The following is a 22,898-nucleotide window of genomic DNA, read 5'->3' on the forward strand; positions in this document are numbered from 1 at the left end:
CTGTTTTATTTTTGTGGAATGGTCCTTTTATTGCACTTGATTTGGTTTTGCCCCTTCTTCCTTCCATTTAGAAAAACAAAAACAAAAACAAAACAAAACCATGAACATATTCTCAAAGTTTTTTTTCCCCTTCTAATGCCTGGATTGTCTTTTTCTTCCCCCTCCCCCTTTTTTAAAACAAGTGTAGGGAAGGTATCAGTATTTGAACTTATCTCCAAAAAGGACAGTTTTCGTTTCTCTCATCCCCTCACACCACCTTTACTTTTCAAGTCATCACCCAGGGTTCTTCTTTATAAGCTTAGTAGTTCCTGCATATTGGCCACAAGGACTTCATAACCAGAATTCCAAAGTCCAAGGGGAAGCTGGCCCAATGCAGTGGCTTCAGATGGGACCTTGCTGACTTGGATCGAACCTTCTCTTTTTGACATTTCTTCCAGAGTGTGTCAAAAGAAGATGGAAGCAGGAAAAAAAAACACACAATATTAATCAGACCACAATGGAATAACAGCAGTAATAATAATCATTACAATAACAAACGCTAGGTTCCAAGTGAAGTAATCAACTCACACTGAGGCAGAGATTTCCTAATCACTCTGATTTGATTTGGAAAATTCAATATTCATAAATCTGGAGTGTCAGCCAATATGAAGTCTGGGTAGCCAAATGTCCCTACCAGTTTCTCATGCTAAACCAAAGGAAGTCTCAGTGGCCTCCTCTCCCATGCAGGAATAGCAAGGTCAATATGAAACCCCAAATAGCAAAATGTCTCCCAGGACTGGGATTCCCCATTGGGCATTTTGTTTATTACAAAAATGGGATATTTGAAGCTACAAGGACTAGTTGGAATATTTAGGTTCTTGCCCACAGGACTGTGGCTTGTTGTCCAATGTAGTCACCTCAGTGCCTCAGAATTATGAGTTCTTACTACCCATGGAACCAGATGCTTCCATTCTTTAATAAGGAAGTAGAGTTGTAAAACTATGCACTCAAAGGAGAATGGACACAAACTCAGGTTAGTTTAGCAAGTACAGAAGTTTAGCAAGTAAAATGCCTTGGCCATGGTGTCCAATCTCCTAGAAAGTGATCCCTAAGCCAATTAAACAGCAAGACACTACAAGGCAACAACAAAAGGTTGGGTGCAACCTCCCCATAATCTGGCTTTATGTGGGGCATCAAGCAAGGGGTTCATGCATTTAATCAGAGTACTGGGGATGGACGTCACTCCCACCACCAAGTCATCATGCAACCAGAGACTGTTTCTTTCTAGATACAGGATTTACTCTTCCTTACAGGCAAAAAAAAATTTTTTTTTAATCTAGTACTTTAATTCATATCTCCTGAACTGAGGTACTCCAAAACAAACAGTGCTTAAGTTAAATCAGGAACACAGAGATAAGACCAAAAGCCTAGCTCCAATGTCATGTCTTTCAATGCAAAAGTCTGCATAGAGTGCCAACAGCCACTCTATGGTTGGCACATACTACCTGCTGGAGTTCAATTCCTAATTTTAAAGAAAAATAAGAGTAATGTATTAACCCAAACCTGCAATTTGAACTGTCTAGTCAGGAGGTGGGCAGAAGTAACTCAGAACAGAGGAAAACAAAGCATCAGTTATCATTTGAAATGAATATGGGATAAAGAATAATCATCTTACACAACCCAATTATCCCCAAATTCCCTAATCTATTAAATATAAAAATCATGGCTATGGTCAAGCACCTAAATCCCGTGAGGTTTCCAAATCTACTGCCTTGCAACTACATGCAAGATAACAGAAGTATTCCTCTTGATTTATAAAGGGAGAGAAGGTAAAATTCATTCCTGGCTAAAGTAAAATGTAGGATTGCTACTTACTGACTTATAATCTTGGGTAAATCATTCAGTATCTTTGGATCTGAGCCTCCTTATTTATCAAATCTGAGGTTGGATTAGATACCTAAAGTCTTTTCCAGCTCTGAATGCTGTACTCCTATAACTGGATTGTAGAAGAAAAGTTCATTTCTAAATCACATGTTTGTTTTTATGGAAAAATGCATGAGTAGTTTCAGGGTCAGTCAGAGGGCCAAGATCTTAGGCCAACCTATAAAAGACTGCTTAATTCACAATATTCAGGACCTAACTACTACATCCAACAATGTTGCTGTTAGAAAACAGATCCATAATTCCAAACAAAGAACACAGAAGCACATCTGTATGGGGTGGGAGGAACACTGAATTGAGAGTCAAGAGGATTGGGGTTCAAATCCTATCATCTGAGACTTACTTCTTGTGCTATTTTTTATCAAATTCTCCCTATCTTCATCTATAAAATAAGAAGGTTGAAATTAGATGACCTTTAAATTCCCTTCTAACTCCAAATATATGATTTCCTGATCTTCTGTACCTTCCTGCCTGCATCTTATCCTCTCTTCAATCTTAGCAGTATTTATTACTCCTCAGTATTAAGAACAGGAGGTGCCTTCTCCAGTCTGAAGCTATTCTAGAAGGGAACAGACAGAAGGTAGGCAACAGGAAGATACGGGCTATAGATGTAGGAAGTGGGATAAATAGTGGAGTGGCAACTTGGGCTGAGGGAAGGAAGGGATGATGTGAGGACCAATAAGGAGTAGGGGAAGTTAAAGGGGAGCTAGCAGTAGGTTTGATGGTTGGGGGGATAGTGAGAACTAGCAATGGGTAAGACCCTTCTATGCCTTCTCCCCTTCATGTCCCCTTAATACAAACCCTATCATCCAGGATTAGGGTAATATTAGAGGTTGGGGGTTTAGATAAATGAGGAGAAAGGGTAGTGGTGAAATCCAAGGACTGAGGGTGGTGGGAAGAGGGATCTGAAGTTCTAATGGGAACATAGGGCCTGTGGTTATGCTGGGTAAGGGATTTAAGGGCAATTATAGCAAACGATTTAGAGCTAGAAGGTTTTTGGAGATCATCTGCTTTCAACCTCCACATATTATAGATGAGGACCAGAGATTAAATGACTTGCCCAAAGTCACACAGATAATGAGTAAGTAGAGTTGAGATTTGAACCTAGGTCTTGACTCCAAATTCAGTAGTCTTTCCACTAAAGTACCCTTGGGGATTTCTATGTCAAAAGGTTGATTTTTAACCATACTTCTTCCCATGAAATCATCTGGTGAAGTTTAATGTGAAATTGTAATCATTAGAGCCTCCATCTAATTCATTTTTTCCCCATCTCTCATAAGACTCAATACCATCCTTCCTGCTTTGACTGTTCCATTTCCTTCCAATAAGAAGATGTCGGCTCCTAATAACTCTGGCATATTAATGATAAACCCAAGGATGAATGGATGAAAGATATCAAAGTCTGCCCCTTCTTACACCATAATTCATTCACTGCACAGTCTTCCTAAAATCCAGCCTAGGAAGTGAGTCACAAAGTTACCTGGCCCTGTTTTTCATTAACTCCTATAAGCAAAGGCAGCTGGTATGGTGAAAATGGGTATTAGGTTTGGGACAAGAAGACCTGGGTTGCCTGTACCTCTCTGACCTTTGGTTTCCATATCTGTAAAAGGGAGATAATAATACTTAGATTATCTTCCATACAGGGCTTAAGTGGCCAAAACTATCTGTAAATCTTCAAGTGCTACATTAATGTGGGCTATTATTCTTGTCTACAGCAAAATAAAGCCCATCCTTGAACCCCCAATCATTGCCAGTAATAGCCATTCTGCAAAACAAAAGGCACTGGGTCCTAATCTCAGGTACATATTAGTCCACTGTTCTTCTTTTCTTGGTCAATGACCAATTTGGGGCAGGAAGATAAATATGGTTCTTGAAATAGAAATAAAATCTATAAATGAAAGAGGAAACAAATAACTTTAATGCTAAACCCAAAGCCGCAGGAATCCCCTCAGCTTCTTGCAAAAGGGAATTCTTTAACATAAGTTTTTAGGTTTGTCCTACATCACTTTAGAGGATTTGGTACCCTGGTACCTATTAAGTTTCATAGTATATCAGATGGACTGTTGGGTATTTCTCTGGGTATTCATGAATGCTTGTCCCACATCTCCTGTAGCCAAAGGATCAGAGACAAGGAAGCAGAATGTTGGACAGCTCATGCAGAATACCTTTGCTCTGGACATGTAAATATAGACTTGAAAGAAATACAATTGTGGGGGGGTTGGTTCTTTTCACAGTTCAGCTTCTCAAAAGTTTTCATATATGAGAAGCATTGTTGATTCCATCCTCTTCCTCCCACTCCTTCTTTCCCAAGATTCTCTAAAAGTAGTTTGAAATTCTAGAAGAAGGTCCTAGAATTGTTTCTAATCCCAAGAAATCCTCAAAAATCTCAGGGGTTAAAAAAAATTAAAAAAATTTTTTTAAAAAAGGGGCGGCTAGGTGGCACAGTGGATAAAGCACCAGCCCTGGAGTCAGGAGTACCTGGGTTCAAATCCAGTCTCAGACACTTAATAATTCCCTAGCTGTGTGGCCCTGGGCAAGCCACTTAACCCCATTTGCCTTACAAAAAACCTAAAAAAAAAATCTCAGGGGTTAGTATGGGGCTGAATCAGAACCACCCTACAAATCTTCTGACCTCCACTTCTACTAGTGGCTGTAGTGAACTGTATTCACTGTAGACCAACAACCATCATTTAGGGTCTTTCCTAATGTACTGTGAGACCTCAAGTATGGAGACAGCATTACATCATCTAGGTCAGTATCATTCTATAAGAATAGTGCCAGGGTGATTAGAAAAGCTTCCTATACTGCTAAATATCCCCAGAGAAGCAGTGGTGTGAGAGAGTCTAGTTCATTAGCTATCACAGGGATGTGGAAATGGAATTCAAAAAAGATGCTGAGACTGGTGATGATTGATTTTATTTGCTCAGAATAATGAAGTATACCATCACCCAAGATTCAAAAAGGAAAAATGTATTTAATCTCCTGAGAAAATTCAATTAGCAATGTTTCTACATGTTTTAATTGTTCACCTATTTTTCTGTTATTATCTAATACAGCCTGCAAAACAGCTAATTAACTTCTTTAGTAGAATTCATTCAATACTAATTCTAAAATTTACTTAGCTCAACTCACAATTTGTCTCTTCGTTCCATGAAATAAAACAAGAGCCAAGTGGGCCCACACATACTAGAAGCCTTAATGCTTGATTATGCTGAGAATATCCCTCATCTAGCCTGGAGCATGGAATCATATATTATCAAGAAGCTAAAGACACAAATGCTCATTTCAGTACAAGCACTCAAGCGAACATCTTTTAAATTCAAAAATAGCTACAAAAGGCAGTGTGGGAATATCCCTTTGCCACTAAATATGGAGAAGAACCATAAGACAATTAAGGATGGAATCCTGAGTGACATGGTAGCCAGAAGAACATGATGAAATACCATGGCTCACTTAAGACTCTGGTGGCTGTAGTGAACCTGTGTTCACTGTAGACCAAGAACCATCATTTAGGGTCTTTCCTAATGTACTGTGAGACCTCAAGTATGGGGACAGCATTACATCTTATAGATCAAGTGTCACTGAACCACTTCATTGTTGTATTCTTTCTTAATTTCCACCTAATCTTTTTCTTCCTTTTTATCAATACTACTACTCTCATACCAATCCGACTCCACCGATTTCTTTTATTGTTTAAAAAACATATGAATGAAACTACTGCTGAGTCTCTTTAATCCATTTGTTTTGCCTTCCAAGCTGTGGAGACCACAATTTTGCTCAATATATTTCCAGGAAGTGACAATCAGAAAGGCTCAACTGAATGTGTATTATTCAAAAATTGTAACTTTTATTATTCAAAAAGATAAAACTCCACCTTCCTGTCATGATGTAATGATGGGAAGAACATGATTCTGAAATATGACATCATGATTATTTTGATTTTTCTCTCAAATGATTTACCTCTCTAACCTCCTCGTGCTCTGCCAAATTCTTCTCTTTTTTCCTTATGTTAATACTTATGTTTGAGGTACCTCAAGGTGTATAGACAAAAACTAGGATACAGTTTATAAAGTATGGAATTCTTTCTATTTTTTTAATGGGAATAGAGGAGGAGAGGAGAAAGCAAGAGGGAAGGTGAGCAGAGATGAGGACAAGAGATATGGAAGGCAATATCAGTTGCTAGCAGATATTGTGTACAATTACTATATTTTTTATCCTATAGTTCAAGAGCACTTGGTGACCACTAAAGGGATACTAATGATCCGGAAACTTAAAAACTTTAGACTAAATCCTATAATCCTGTAAACCAAGCAATGATAAACTTTAAGAGTTTAGCTTTAACTAAAAGTTATTTGTAACTATGGTATAGCTGCCATACAACTCTACCTCATCTGAAATCAAGCTTAATTGTTTTCTTTCTAGGCGTTCCACAATGAAAAACATACAAAAAGCGATTACACCCATCTTGAAATTTACCACTTTCTAATCACCAAGTTTTGGTATTTCTTGAATATACACATACATACATACACATGCATACACATGCACACATATACACTTTCTTGGAGATAAAAGAGTTTAAGAAAAACATTTTACAAAATGGGCTCAAAGACAGACCTTAGGGCTCACATAGCTTGTTTCTAGACTTGAATAATCATAAGAATTTGGATGAAAGGCCTATGTTTCAATAACCTGAAGTCTAATGTCTTAAGACTAAATAAGATGAAATACAATTTTAGGAGGAAATGCTTATTCTCTCTACCATATGGCATATTTCCCATAAGCATATATTATCCTAAAAGCTCAACTCTTTTAATTCATTATTTTGTTTCTCTGTCACAAGTAAAACCCTTATTTCATATATTCATAAAAATATGTCTTTTTTCAAACTCTTCTATTTTCTATTCTTAAAGAAGATTCCTTCCATTTTGCAGAGTCCAACAAAAGACTTAAAAATCTTCAATCCAACCAGAAAATAGGAGTATTTACTTCTTAGTTTCAAAAAATCACCACTTGAAAGGTTGTTTATTTCAACAGTGTTGTCAAAAGCACACACACACACACACAACACACACACAAACACACACAGAGTTGTATTTAATGTTTAAAATCCAGAGATTTCATCTTTAAAAATCAAGTAGGATATGGTTGCTCTCAAATTCTGCCAAATGTAATATAACAAGTTACACTATTAAGGATCCATATAGAAGCAACAATGGGTAACAAAGCAGTGACTTTCCTAAATCCCCTAAAAAAGCCAATGTCAAAGTTCCAGATTTATTTTTAGTCTTTTATTTTTCTTTTGACTTTGTGCATAAAGTAGCTTTCATTTTTTTATTTTTGCTGATAAAAGTGCTTCTCAGCCCTCTTTCCACTACATTAGTGGTTATGGTAAAAGCTGCTATTATATTCTTTCCATGAGTGCTAGTTAATGCTAAACTTGATCAGAAAGCTGCTCATCATAGCCAAGTCTGACTTTTTTTGGATTACAAGCTCTCGAATGGTCTTCAAATCAATAGGTGCCCCATCTCCCTTGTCAGAGAACATCCACCCCTTTCTTTCACCATCTTGAAGACTGTATGCATATCCTTGTTTTAGGAAAGCAAACAGATTTTAGTCCTACATCTGGAAATGACATGTGCTGGGTCTACCTGACTTTCACGTGAAAAAGGCAGCTATTTTATCATCCCCCAAAAGAAACATGCACTTCAAGCTGTGAGCTAGGCCAGGCCAGTGTTCTGAGGTTCTGCTACAGAATAATGTTCTCATCTTGAATTTTTTAAAATGGCAAACTCATGCAGGTGGCAGGTGTTCATTAGAAAAAATCCTGGAAGAAACCTAAACAGTTTCTGGTGAAGGTGAATAGGCGTTGGACAAAGTATATAACTAGTAAATGACTTGAACTGAAATGGATAATAAAGGTGGCTAATGGAATCTATTTTTAAATGTGTAAATGTGTCCAAGGCTATGGGCTTCAAGCCTTAAGATGGTTGGACCTCAGAACTGTATTTTATAATGCCTTCAGAGGAAAGAGTCTAGGTGGTAGCCTATTTGTTTGGCTTTAGAAATCTTACTGAAAAGAGACTTGAAGGGAATATTATCAATTCAGAGAATAGGAGAGTGTGGAGTTTATTGAAACTTATAAAAACTCTATCTCACAGAAATCTTCATCTGAATTAGGGATCTACCATATTAAATAGAAAAGAACTCTTCTACCTATTTGCCAAATGTGAGATCTAGAGTTGAGAGGGGATCGATTCCAATTTTATGAGAACTACAACTCAAATGTGAATTACACATCTTGTGTCTTGTAGACATATCTGTTCCAAATTGTGTTCTACCTTGTATAATGGCATTTTACAGCTAGCTATTTTGTTGAAAGGTTGTTTCCCTGGAAAAGTACATGATGGATCAATTTGTATGGAAGAAATCTTTTGGAAATTAGTTTGTTGATTTAGGTTACAATAGTGAAATATTTGGACTTTAACAAGAAAATCCCAAAATATATTCCTTAGGTTAGCAAAACTCCATGGTGAAAAACAAACAAAAAATCCTGAATTTTTTTCTCTGTTGATTAAGTGGGAAAGTTCATACGGTTTCTTATTTTTTATTTATTCTTATTCCACTTAGAATAACTACATTTATTTTAATTGGATTACTTAGATCAGAGTTCATTGTAGCCACATAAGAAAGTGAAAAAATAAAGTAATTATACATATAATTTAGTTTTTTAAAAAATGTGATTATAGATCTTGTAGACTAATAATAAGACCTTTCTATAGTATTATCAATCTGTTGAATTATTCTATGAAATTTGGAGTTGGAGGACCTTCATTAAAATGCCTGCTTTGAGACCTGCTAAGCTTACATGAACTTATTTCCTACCTCTGGTTCTGGATCTTCACCTGTGAAATGAGGATGTTGAACTAGGCAACATCTAATGTCCCTTTCAGCCCTCCAAATTATGAATTCACTCCAACTAGACTGATGTAAATGTAAATTTTAAAAATCTTCAGTCATCTGGATGAGCTTATTATCCCATTTTACTATATTACTACATCTTATGCAAGTAACCATTTCTATACAGGGGAAACATTTGGAATTTGAAAGTATTTGCAATTAATACTGATTGTATCCAAAAAGAAAAATAAAAACATAATTTATAGGCCAGATCTCCACAATGCACAGTAAAGGAAAAGAAATTTGTATTAGTAAGTGAATTGGGGATATATTAAGAGCCTAGATAGCTCCAGGCTAAAAATGATGGTTTTAATCAAAGGCAAATTCATAATCAAGATACCAAAGTCCACACTGGCCTTAATTATATATTTTGCCTGTTCAGCAAACTGACTCACTTTGCTAATTAATGTTTATTACCAAAAAACCATTTTCATGAGGCATGCAAAAATCAAATCAGAATTAGCACCTGGAAATTATTAACTTCCCAGTGATTTAAAGAAATAAAATATTTTAAAAACTTATCTGAACATTAGATTTTTCTTTGAACTGAGTGATTTTACACCCAGAGATTATATGTGAGATAAAGGTGGATGAGTATGTATATTATAAAACTTTCACTATGATGCATATTCTTCTGGTTTGGTTTACAAAGTCCCTAGTTCCAAAAAATAGCATAATTTAGCACTGGCCTACTTTTTAATCACATAACCTGTTTGAAAAGTTACACAGTACCCATCTCAAAATGCTCACTTGCTTCTCAGTGCTGACTGGAGACCTTTCTGGAAGACCTTCCATTCTGGTTCCCCTCGATTAGTGAGTGCCCCTTCCTTCTATTTGCACCCAGATGATATCTGATGTTGATTCCTACCTATTCCCATCTCCACCCCCAATCACCTTGAGAATAACAGCATTTGGGATTTTTAAAATATTTTTACTTTTAAAACCTACAGATCTTGTAGCAGGAACTCAAAACTTGGTTATGTAAGCAGAGAAGAGAATTGCCATAGCCACTGAAGAGAAGACATGCGGCATTGCTTACTTAAAACCCCATCCTGTCCCCCCAAGGACAATAGCTGCTACCAGGATGGCACCAGCGATGGAACCTATTATAAGATTGGTGGCACTAGGACCTGTGACAAAGGATTATTGGAAGAAAGAGGTGAGAACCAACCACTTAGTTTACATCAGTAAGGGAAAGGTAATGAAGTGATTTCAAAGATCTCAACATTTTCAAGCTTTTTTTATCTTTTATCTATAAGGTCAAGGGACTACAGCACCTATTGAATTCAAAATCCTGCTTAACTAAAATTTTAACCATTTCACTATGTAATAATTAAAGTTTGTCTTTAGATAATTAAAAAAGGGGAAAACAGTGTTGGCAAATACTTTCATCAATGAACCTTATTACATGCTGGCCCTGCTTCTGGCTCCCCAATTCTCTTTCCCCTCCCCACCCTTCCAATACCCCAAATCCCAACATTGAGGTCTGAGATATAATATCATAAAGACATGACATCAGGATTATTTCCTCACACATACACAAGTAGTAAAGACAAAGAAAGAAAAAGCCTTGCTGACAGTGTGTAACACATAATAGATACTAATAAATTGATTTGATTTGACTCAGATACTTAAATCTTACTGTATAAATTGCAGGCCATCAGAATGGGGAGGTCTCAGGGAAAGGGGATGTGCAATCAATTTAAAATAAAGATCTTCTGTTGAAATACCCAGTTCATATCTCTCCAGAGAAACATTTTCCACATCAAAGCATCTCTTGAGATTTTCTTTAAGGAGAGAAAGATTAAAGTGGGGTAGAAAGGGAAGACACTGAGGGAGCAGGAAAATCATCCTTCTAAACAGGAACAAAACTCTTCACACTCAATTGAGGATGTTTTCCAAATGTTCTGTTATTAAGAAGATAGAGGCAAGGGGTGTAAGAAGAAAATGAGCTGGAAGAAGCGTAAGAGCTGAACTATAAAAAGTAGATCTCTCAGTCATCACAGTTTGACAAATAAGTTATGGTTATATTATATGGAAACTCTCTTTTGCTTACAAAATTCTCTGAGATCAACATTTTTCCACCTTTTTACTTTTTCTGGTTCAAGAGAAGAATGAAACCTAGTCAAGAATTTTTTTTATCCATCATATCCACATGTAGGAAGAGTTAGAAGTGTTAAGTCATCCACTTAGGTAAAGAAGACATTCACTAATGTGTAAAAATTCTGCCCAAATTTCAGGGTGCTGATTCCCTACTATCTTACATTTCAAAATTTTAAGCAGCATGTCCCAGATAGGGACTTGGCAAGGTCAAGTGTTTTCTTAGCCTCCTAAATCTTCCTTGAGTTGGCAATCTCATACATGGATATAAAAAAAATCCTTCCCATTCATATCAAACTTCAACTGGGTGCAAAAAATGGGCATGATTTTTAATAGATCCTACATTTGGATTCATTAATGGAAGAATAAACTTGCTATTTTATGTGCTTTAATATGTTGGAAAACAATGGTTGAATGGACAAGAGATGCGCCAAAGGAAACACAGGTAGACCCTGAGATTTGGAATGCTCAGACTCACAATTAAAGGAGCATAACATATCTATATGTATTACAGGTATATAACATCTATTTTTTCCTCCCCTGGGAGTAAAACACAGCATAACAGTCCTTTATTTCACTATGAAATTTTTCCCATTTTTAACATCAGGGTTGCTATGTTTGGGTTGGGGTGGGGGGGGTGGAGTGGGAGCATGTGGATTTAGACTTGTGATTTCATCAGTGTGCAAACTGTTGACACTGATACACATCTTAGCTGTAACTTAGCATCTTCTAGAGCTGCCTAAGGACTTGCCTATCATCATATAGAATTTGCATCCAGAACTTCCTAACTCCAAAGCCTGCACTGTATCTACTATCCCATACTGCCTCTCTTGATAACAAGATAATGCAAGATAAAAAACAAACATTATCATACTATATACATAAATCACATCCCATTCTTTGCTGATTTTGATTTTTAAAGAAAATTTTATTCTTGGGTCCTTAGACACTAAACATATATTGGACTATCAGTTAAGCCAAAAATGTTCCAAACAATTATACCTTCATATTTTAAAAGCTACATTATAGTGAAGTTCTTATTATTTGTGGAAGAAATCTGAATTCAACAAAAAACAACAAAAACAAAAAAATTCAGGGACAAACAAAGCATTAAACCAACACAAATCTGCTATTAAAAATAACGCACTTTCTAGACTTACCTGGAAAACTATGACTAACATCTAAAAATAATGAACAATAATAAATACTGGCAACTCTGAATTTTTTACCTTAATAAATTAAGGAATTGCTTTCTTGCTTAGTTATGACTAGTACTTCAAACTACTGAATTTAACTTTGAATAATAAGTTTTGCATTTGAAGTTGGTGAAAAATGTACTGGATGAATTTGGGGCTAGTGCTACTAAGTCTTTCAACTTCACTGGGGAATTCTTAGAGAGGAGATTTGAAACTGAATGCTAGTAAATAATGTCAAACTTAATACTGCTATCTAAGAATAAGAGAAAATTTTTTATTGGAAATATTATGAAAGGATGACTCCCTGGGTACATATGAAATTTCTGCCTATGCAGAAAATTATTTTTACTTTTCAAATACTAGGTGAACTCATATGAATTGCAAAAGTCAAAATATGCTTGTTAAGATGAATGCATTTAAAATAAAGTTAGATAATTTTAATGTTTTTTTAATTTCATTAAATATTTTATCACTATCTATACATTTAATGCATTTTAACCAAATAAGGATGAAGAAAATATACATTTCAGTATCTATAATTCCTTTCCAGGTGATTTTAGCATCTCACCTTTATATAGATATATATATATATATATATATATGTATATATGTATATATGTATATATGTATATAAATATAAAGCATCACATTATACATTTCATATAGGCATATATATATATATATATATATATATATATATATATATATATGATAGATATTCAACCTGGCTAATGTCCTATAAAGAGAGCTAGTTAGATAATTTTTAGGGAAGCAGAGATATAGATAAATTTATTTCTAATTTATTACTTCCCTGCAAAAAAGCTATTATCTACTAATCCAGTGATTTCCTGAGTATATCTTTTCAGTCATTTTAATGATCATCTTTACAGGTTCCCTTCACAACCACAGAAAACAAGTATTATATCCTTGTATTTCAATAAATCTGGAAGAAGATGGAGAGAGATATAGCTGTTTGCAAGATGATCCCTGATTTAGCCAAGAATTGCTAGTTTCCATTAAAGATAGAGTTGTTTCTGAGATACATGTAGAAAGAGTAATAAGTGTAAAGTCACCCACTTAGCTATAGAAGACGTTCAGCCTCAGGGAGAGACATTTTTGTCTTCTATTTGATACCAGTGCTTTGAGAGAGAGAACCTACATCGTTGGTCACTATCCAGAGAATAACTCCCCACCCATCCAGTGTCACATGGAGAGTAGACCCCTGTTCTTGAGGTTGGGGTATGCACTATAGGTGTCAAACAGGAATTTCAGGTTGCATGTGATCTGACTGAATCAGATTACAATGTATTTGGAAAATATTTAGCAAAGTAAAAATACAATAAAATATAGATCATGTTAATATGTCTTTCTAAGTCAACAAGCAGCCTGCAGAGATTCTTATGTATAGTTTAGTGGTCCACAATTCTATTTGTGTTTCACACCTCTGAGGTACATAATCAACCCAAGAAGGAATTATAATCCCATGAAACAATCAGCTGCTCTCATGGCAATTAATTAATAAGATAACTACTATTCAACCCTAGGCTTTGTAGATTAGACTAAAACAAACAAAAGAATCTGCAGGCATAGAATCGGTGCCAGAACTCCAGATCTGGTTGATCCTAATTATTTAACAAAAGAATGAAGAAAGTGCTAATAGACTTTCCAAATCAAGACATCGATGTACCCCCTCTAACATTAAATAAGTGAAAGTAATAATAGCTCATATTTTAGACTTCCTTCAAAAGACTTTATTGACTTTAATTAGTTATTATTTTGGTTAAGTATTCTTTTTGCACTTCATCGAAGGTGAAGATCCACTAATAAAAGGTATCTTCCCAGACTAAAAAATGGAATTGCCACTAAATAAGGTTCACATGGATTTTTTGAACTGCTAACAGGCTGTCAGAATCTCTCTATATCTGTACTTTTTTATTCTTCTCATAACTTGAGTGGTGAGTTATTTAGAAAATAAATATTGATTGTGACGCTGTTAAATCTTCCCAAACTTATTCATTTATGCCCCACATTGTCCCAGACAGGAGAGGGTTCAACACTGCACAAGCAAACTCCAAGACACAGGTACATTCAGATCACGCCACAAACACAACCACCACACAACACAAAGCCAAGGACACAAGACACAGAAGGATCGGGGACCAACAGTTACCTCACACATTAGGCACCAAACAGAAATACTCTGAAACTCAGAAAGATGCTTACTCCATTCCCCACCCTGTGCCTCCAAAAATCACCCCCAGGGCCAGAATGGTCCCTGCCACTGCACCTATTAGCCTGCTTGTGGCCATGCTCCCTGTGCGGAGGGAAAAGGGAGATTCTTTTTAAGAAAGAAATGACAACACACTAACTTCACTGAAGAAAAAAACCTTATTAGGAAACATTTTGTTAGAAATTTCAGTATAAGGAGGTGATTCAATCTTTTCCTTAACATTAATAACTAGATTCTAGACTTTCTACCCCATACATATACATATATATATATATATATATATATATATATATATATGAAAATTTTGGAAGATGATGTTTAATTTATATCAAATCTCCAACAATCCCATTTTTTCAATATAATTTTTTCTTGGTAGGTGGTCCACCTGTGGAAGATTTACAAGAGCACAGGGATAAGAATATACAAAGATAGACTACATCCTGTATCACTGCTAGAAATATCTTTGTTGATATGATCATAGACCATTAAATATGAACTTGTTTTAAATCTTATATTGAGGGGTATATTGAAAGTGGGTGGAGAGCTGATCTTGAAATCATGAAGACCTGGGTTCAAATCTTTTAACTTCTTAGTCAACTAGGCCAGTGAAGTCAACTGAAATAGAAATAAATGTCTGCTATTGCATAATGACTTGAAAAACTGTAAGTAATAGTCCATGCTGAATTTTTATATATTTTGTTAAAAGCATTTCCCAATTATATTTTAATCTGGTTCTGACAAATCAGTGAGTGAGTTTGACACCTCTGGTCCAGGCAATTCTCTAAGACTCCAGGTTGCAAAGATGGTGCCTATTAATGATATCTATTTCCTAAATCAATGTTTTTTTCCCTACGAACAAATTTTAACATTTGATTATTAGTTTTAGAAAACTGGACCAAAAAATTATCAAAGCACAATGAATTTACCTATTAATCAAATAACCAATTACAAAAACAGTAGTCAGTTTTCAATGGGAAAAATCTTCTAAATATCATTTTCCCAGAAATTTCATAATCACAATGTATATAAAGGTAAAGAAAATATTTTTGGTTTTTCACTGACTTTTAAAATTAAACACACACACAAAATACAGTATTGTGATAAGAATAATTATCAATCTTCTTTTTGAGATTATTATAATGTCTAAATTTCTATTATATTCCACATTATTCCATGGTATTGTGAATGAATGTGATATACAGAACAGGAGTTCCTGTATCATGTATCAACTTTTAAACTATATCCTGATCATTTAAAATAACTATTCTGGAAAATTCAATTAACTTTTTTCAGGCCACCATTTCACAACTTACTATGTTCTGTGACTAAATTTCCAAAGACCATTCTGGAGAAAATTCTTTAAAAGTTGAAACTTTAGGTGAAACAGTATGGTATAATAGGAAGAGTTGTTAATTTGGAGTCAGAAGAAGTAGATTCACACCCTAACTACATTATTTCCTAACTGTGTGACACTTTCGCTCTATACACCTCAGTTTTCTCCTCTATAAAAAGAAAAGTTTGGGGAAGCAAAGTAGGTGTTCATCAAATGAATAATGGTTGTGTCATGTATAGTGTACGAATGGTATGGAATATTATTAACCTCTAAGATAGAATGAATATAAAAAATCTGGGACAAATTGGGGAAAACTGATATAAACTGGTAATATGTAAAGTAGACAGAACCAAGAAAACAATTTATACAATGCTCACAATAGTGTGAAGGAAAACAAAATTATAAGACCTCCTAACCTTGACCAGTTTTGAACAATTTTGACTTCGAAGGGTTGAAGTTTAAGCTGTCCTCAATTTAGAGAAGTGATGAATAATAGGTGCAAAAGGAGTGTGCCTCATAAAGCATGTCTAATTTTTTGTGTGCATTACTTCTTTTTTAAAACTGTGGTTTGGAGGTGGGGTGGAGGCAAAAAGTGGCAGAGGTTTATTAAAGAAATAAAATATTTTTTTAAATAAAATAAATGTTGTCATATTAGGTGACATCTAAGGTCCTTTCCTGCCCTAATATTTCATGATTCTGTGCATTAAATGTTCAGTTTTTAATACTATCTTGATTATGAAGATACAAAGTGACTTAATGGAAACTACTTTTTAAAAATGAGATTAGATGAAGTGAGATAAAGAATGAAAGTAACTCTGAAAAAACTCTCAATACAATGTGCTTATCAAAAATCTATGATTTCATAGTTGTTTTAATGAACCTTGGAGTTCTCAGGATTGAGATGGAGTACTGTGGAAAAGGGATGGGAAGAGATTAGAAATAGTTTTTCTTAACTCTATTGAGCAACTGACTAATTTTTTTTTAGTCATCTAAACTTTGTTCCAAAATTTCAAGTGTAATATTATTAGTGTATTCCAATCAGTGTAGACTGCAAATACCTCTATGTCTTAGGAAACAGTTTTCATGAGTTTCTTGGATTGAAAAATTCATCATATCCTTTGGTGATAAGTCTCTCCATCTTTAACCAGGCTAAAAGTCTGGTCAAAAGACATATGATCTACTATTAGGCTTGGTTCCACTATGAGGCACCAAACTATTATTAAACAGAAAATTTTAATCTTATTCTTAATTAAGAACAAGGGGAAAATGTAATATTTCTTTTCAATAGGAAAAAAATACTAGAGATGTTAAGGGAAAGGAAAAAATCAACATGTGAAAGAAGTGAGCATATGTTTTTCAACTATAATAACTTGTAATTCAAAACTAAATAAAATGTAACCAGGTCTAACTTTCAAAACTGTGGTCATGAGCCTTAGAGGGAATAAAGCAAAAATTCAGAATGGGGGGGGGGGGAGAGAGACACTGCTTTCCTTCCCTTTCTAAGTCAAGATCTACTTACTTTCATTAAAACACAAAACCATGACCATAATTTGAAAGGTCACCATTTAAGGCATTTTATGAAGGAAAAATTTGTGTCCTCTTCAAATTACATGAATGAAAACAAATCCATGCATTCCTAAATTGTGAGCTGTAGATGGGAAGAAAGTGTGGCAAACTCAAGGCAAAGGCAAATCATTTATGTTAAATATGCAGTTGAGGTAAGAGCATGTTTTAAGGATAAGAATACAAATTTTAGTTTGCATAGGAACACCTGCCAGACAACAAAGACAAGAGGACAAGAGTAGGACAGCAGGCACAGGCAGCAGGAGAGTTCATGGGGTTGGAGTTCCATTAGATCTTATAGATATTTGCGTCATACCCCCCACCCCAGAGACTATAATCTCCTTGAAGGCAAAGAGATTGGCTTGTATTTGTGTCTCCCCAATGAGCAAAGTGCTCTGCCTATGTTAGGCTTTTAATAAAGGACTGCTTTAGGAACTTGTTGGAAAGCAATCAGAAGGTCAAGATATTTCATTAGATGCCTAACTCTTCCTCAAAAACCAGTATTCTTGAGAATAAAAAGAAACAGTCAATCATCTCCCTCTGGGCTGGAGAAGGATCCCCATATCCCTGACTCTGAGAGCAAGATAAAGCCAGGAGGGAACACTCCTCCTGTCATTGCGCTATCAGTCAAAGAAGGCAGAGAAGGATGTAGGGACACATTTGAATCTTTGTTGGAGGGCTTCAGAAATGAATAGCTTAAGCTCCAGAAAAGCTCTACTCTGTAAAAAGGAAATGACTTGGCCTCCTCCTTCTCCTGATCTGAATGCAGTGGTGGATCTAAAGGCTTCTTCAAAGCCATGAAGGGTGCCTAGCTACATTAAGCTTCCTTATGGGAACCAAGAGCACTGGTCTTGAAGCTGATCCTAATTTATTATCTATATGACCTTGCACTGGACTCTGCTTTTCTCTTCATCCCAACTCTGAATGTGGAAATTTCTCAGCTTTATCAAAATTTAGGATTTCCCTTTCTCCTCAATCCCTAAAATGCACTTAGCAGTTATTCTAAGATGACCTTGGGAACTCAATTCAATTCTCATTTATTAAGGGCCTAACCCTTGAGGAGGATTGTGCTAGATACCCAGGAAGAGTCAAAATTGAGGAAAGACCACACTTTGGAACTTTAGTTCATTATTAGACTCTGATACCCTTCATTGATGGTTGTGATCTTCGGTGACTCAGGATAAGTACTTTAAGGAGGAACAAAAACAAAGTGTTATGTGAAAAGGATGGGGAGGGGATGTTTGGGGTCTTGGGGAAGAAGAGAGACCAAGGACATTTTTTTGAGGATGGATTTTAAAGAAAAGGAAGGTGCTCAGTAAATGAAAAAGGGTGACTGCAAGAATACAGAACAGTGGGAAATAAAACAGAAAGAGGCAGGGAGGTTCAAGACATTCTAGGGATGAGGAAGAAACTCATTTTTCCTGGAACATGTCTTGTATTGCAAGAGGTAACATAAAAAAAGGCTAAAAAAGGAATGTATAGCATTTGAAGTGACAGGACCAGATCCTGTTCATAAGGAAAACTGCTCTGCTTGGGAGAGGGGAGAAGAAAGAGGTGGGAATTGTGAAAAGAAGATATCACAACTGTCCCTGTAGATGGTAAAGTAAAGAGTTGCTTTTTTTTTAACTTAATGTGCATTCATTTATTATATGGGGGAAACAACAGGCTGTGAAAATCACTTTTTAAAAAAAGAAGCATGAAGTAAATGTATTTTCCTGAATTTTTCTATGCTACAGTGAGACACTGATTCTACATTTGCTTTTTACATTTTCTCTGGGATCTTTTTTTTTAAATGAAACTCTTTGGGAGTTTCTTGGGAGGAAATTCAGGCAGCTTTAATGATGTCCCCTTACCACAAGGTTTTATGTTAGAGATAAAAAGGCAAATCAGTACAGTCAATTTACAGAGGAGGAAACTAGAGAGATCTCCTATGGCTTTTCCCAAGGTCACAACACTTATTAGTGAGACAGTGGAGATACTTTCCTCCCTCTTCTCACATCTTCTTATTCTTAATTTTGAGACTATACTATGAGAATGAAAGAGGGAGGAGGAGGAGAAGGAAGGAAGAGAGAGAGGAGGAGGAGAAGGAAGAAAGGAGGAGGAAGAGGAGGACAAGGAGGAGGAAACAGGGGAGGAGAAGAGAAGGAGAAGGAAGAGAAGAAAGAAAGAGAGGAGGAAAGGAGAGTAGAGCAGAGGAGAAAAGGGGAGGGGAGAGAAAGCCAGTATATAGTAAAATAGCAATGACTTAAGTCTACAAGGCAACCAGTTGCATTTTATATAGACTGCTTGTGGATATATTTGAAAGCTATGAAAAGATACCCATGTATTGTGGTAAAGAAAAGGAAACCACAAATATTTTTGATTAAATTCATGCTTCATTTTTCATTAAATTCATAATACATATTATTTGCTATTTAGGAAATACTATTTCCACAGTCCTCATATAACAAAATTCACTAAATGTTGGGTGAAGGATAGAATTATCTTGTTCCTATATAAATAAATGTACCTTTTAAAAATAAAATGCAGGGGCAGCTAGGTGGTGCAATGGATAGAGCACCGGCCCTGGAGTCAGGAGTACCTGAGTTCAAATCCAGCCTCAGACACTTAATAATTACCTAGCTATGTGGCCTTGGGCAAGCCATTTAACCCCATTGCCTTGCAAAAAAAACTAAATAAATCAATCAAAAAAAAATAAAATGCAGAAGGTTGTCAGTAATCCTAAAATCGAGAATAAGCTAAGGCTAGCATGCAATCAATGCAAAGGATACTAGGAAAGGCGTTTTAGCAATGGTGGGGACAATGAGAAGATAAATAAAGAAGGACCAAGATCATGTTTTGGAGTGGATGAAACTCTAATAAGGAGTAACTGAAAAAAGGCAGAACTATTCAATTCCTATTTTTCTTTAGTTTTCTCTAACAAAGAGAATGATGTGCAGACCAGAAGGATAGAACCGAAATGGTTATCAGGAAAAGAAAATCCACATTAAGTGAGGAAGTGCTAAGAGATCTCCTTGTTCCATTTAAGAATTTCACATCAGCAGATCTGAATGAACCATATCTCACTGTATGGAAGGAATTGTAAGACATGACTACCGAGTTGCTCGAGGTGATCTTTAAGGAAGTATAGAAAGGGGGCAGCTAGGTGGCACAGTGGATAGAGCACCAACCCTGGAGTCAGGAGTACCTGAGTTCAAATCCGGCCTCAGACACTTAATAATTACCTAGCTGTGTGGCCTTGGGCAAGCCACTTAACCCCATTTGCCTTGTGAAAACTGAAAAAAAGTATAGAAAAAGGGAAGAGCTGCATATTATAGGAGGATATAATATAATTAATATATATATTATACATATTATAAAAACATTCTGATTTTTAAAAGGGGAACTGACAATCCCTGTGATGACAGAGAATCTCTGCAATGACAGAGAGAGTGCAAGCAATGGTTTCAAGAGTCCAGAAAAGCAAGCCCCTTCCTTTTATAGCTGAGGGAGATTGAAAGACAGTCTATTGTTACAAAGTAGAAAGAAGCAGGAGCAGACTTTGAATCCAAGGGCACAGCATCCAAAGCTAATGTTCATTCCACTGAACTTTACTGCCTCTTCAAACAATGACCTTGAAATGAATTTTTGATAAAATGCTAGAGTGAAGTAATAAAGACATATACAGCCAAGGGTGTGCCAGTAAATGATTAACAGCTGACTCTCCAAAAACACATGGTCCACTTTTAAGTTTAATCAATGTTAACAGGTGGCTGAAGCATAACTCCAGGTATAGTTCATAAGTACTGAGGAAGTGATGTGTGATCACTATGAGCTAGAATGGGTTCATCAGGAATGACCATTCCACACTAACCTTCTGTGATAGGGGATTCATTCGAAAGATTGCAATAGACATCATACACATGAATTTCTAGAAGTCAGTGGAAAAGGTTTCCATTTATCTTTGGGGACAGGTAAAAGAGATATGAACTAGACAATAACATGGTGGAATGGATTCAGAATAGCCTGAGTCTGGGGGTCTAGTGAGTGGTGAGTAGCTTCATCGGGCCAGAATGGCTACTAAGGCAAAATTTACTATGCATAAGTGTAAATTGCTGTATACAATTTAAAAAATAGCAACTATATTGATGATGATCTTTGTCCTTCATTCTCAAAGATGATCAGGACATCATGGAGGTGATGCCAAGACATGCACATGAATTGGGTTTGAGTGTGTGTGTGGGGGGGGGGGGGGGTGCTGTGCTAAAGTCACCAGCCTCACTTTCTCTCCTCTAGAATCATCTGGATTCAGTGACCAGAAGCAATTATGTTATGTCAAATATATTGGAGGTATGACTAAATAATTTAGCTATGACAAGAACTTTAGAGAAGCTATGATCAATGTTAGTTAACAGTGTGAGGGGACTAATATGACTTTAAATAACCTTTCAATGAAGGAGATGACAGCCCTGTTATATTCTGTTGTAGTCAGACCACATTTGGAGTATAGTTTTCAATTTAGGGAATCCCATTTTAAAAGGGGCATTAAAAAGATTACCAGGGAAATGAGGAAACCTGAAACCATATGACAATTAACTATATGAATAAAGAGTATTTAGCTAAGAGAAGAAAAGACTCCAGATAGAGGGAGTATGTGGGGGGAGGGGAGAGAGACATGATTAAGACTTAAAAATACCTTCCTCACAGTAAGTTTCTGAAGTAGATGGAACAAGTATTCTCAGTCTTTACCCAGAAAGCTGCCATGTAAGAGAGTTTAAATTTGTTCCCTCTTGCATTTAGAGTGCAGAACTAGAAAGAATGAATGGAACTTGCAGAGATACAGATTTCAGTTTGATAGAAGAAAGATTCTGTTCTATTTTGTTCTTTTGTTAAGTCATGCCTCATTCTTTGTGATCCCTTCTGGGATTTTCTTTGCAGAGACAGAAGTGCTTTTGCCATTTCCTTCTTCAGTTCATTTTATAGATGAGGAAACTGAGGCAAAGAGGGTTTAGAGACTTGCATGGGGTCACACAGCTAGTAAGGGTCTGAAGCTAGATTTGAACACAGGAAGAGAATTCTTCTTGACTCCAGACCAAGCACTCTATCCATTGTCCCACTAGCCCTCCCATTATAGGGTGGTCAAAAAGAATCTAGGTAACCACTTGACAGAGATAATGCAGAGAATTTCAATTGAACTAAATTATTCTTGAGATTCCCTTTTAATTTTGTGATTCCATGATTTATGTATTTCATCATTTTCAAATAGTTTAATTTTCTTGACTCTAGCCTTAGCAGCTGACCATGAATAAGCCTTCTAGAACTTCAGTTACTTTATCAGTAAAAGAAAGATATTAATCCTTGTTCTATCTCAGAAAGTCACTGTAAGGATGGTGGTTTGTTTTTTTTCAAATTTTAAAGCATTATAAAGATATGTTACTATTATAACCTGGAAAAAATATTGTAAGAACATCAGCCAAGTCATTCTATTCTGTCTGGTAAACACTCTGGGAGAAGCTACCTTAGCTCATTCAACCATAGATATAGAGTTGAGAGACCTTAGAGGGTATCTATTTCAACTCCCCTCATTTAATAGATGAGAAAACTGAGGCATAGAGAG

The 22,898-nt window shown here is 35.9% G+C and overlaps 1 protein-coding gene across 1 annotated transcript in view; it reads right to left on the reverse strand.

Annotated features, from left to right (window-relative positions):
• Positions 1-286: 286 nt before the first annotated feature.
• The window catches only part of ADAM23 (ADAM metallopeptidase domain 23), a 236,395-nt gene continuing 213,783 nt past the window's right edge, over positions 287-22,898 (reverse strand). The window contains exons 25-26 of the mRNA XM_074192744.1: positions 9,920-10,010; positions 287-430 (exon numbers count right to left, since the gene is read on the reverse strand). Of these exons, the coding sequence (XP_074048845.1) occupies positions 382-430; positions 9,920-10,010 (140 nt within the window). The 3' untranslated portion in view covers positions 287-381. The remainder of the gene's footprint in view (positions 431-9,919; positions 10,011-22,898) is intronic.

This window comes from Macrotis lagotis, chromosome 6, assembly GCF_037893015.1.
Source record: "Macrotis lagotis isolate mMagLag1 chromosome 6, bilby.v1.9.chrom.fasta, whole genome shotgun sequence".
Lineage (NCBI taxonomy): Eukaryota > Metazoa > Chordata > Mammalia > Peramelemorphia > Peramelidae > Macrotis > Macrotis lagotis.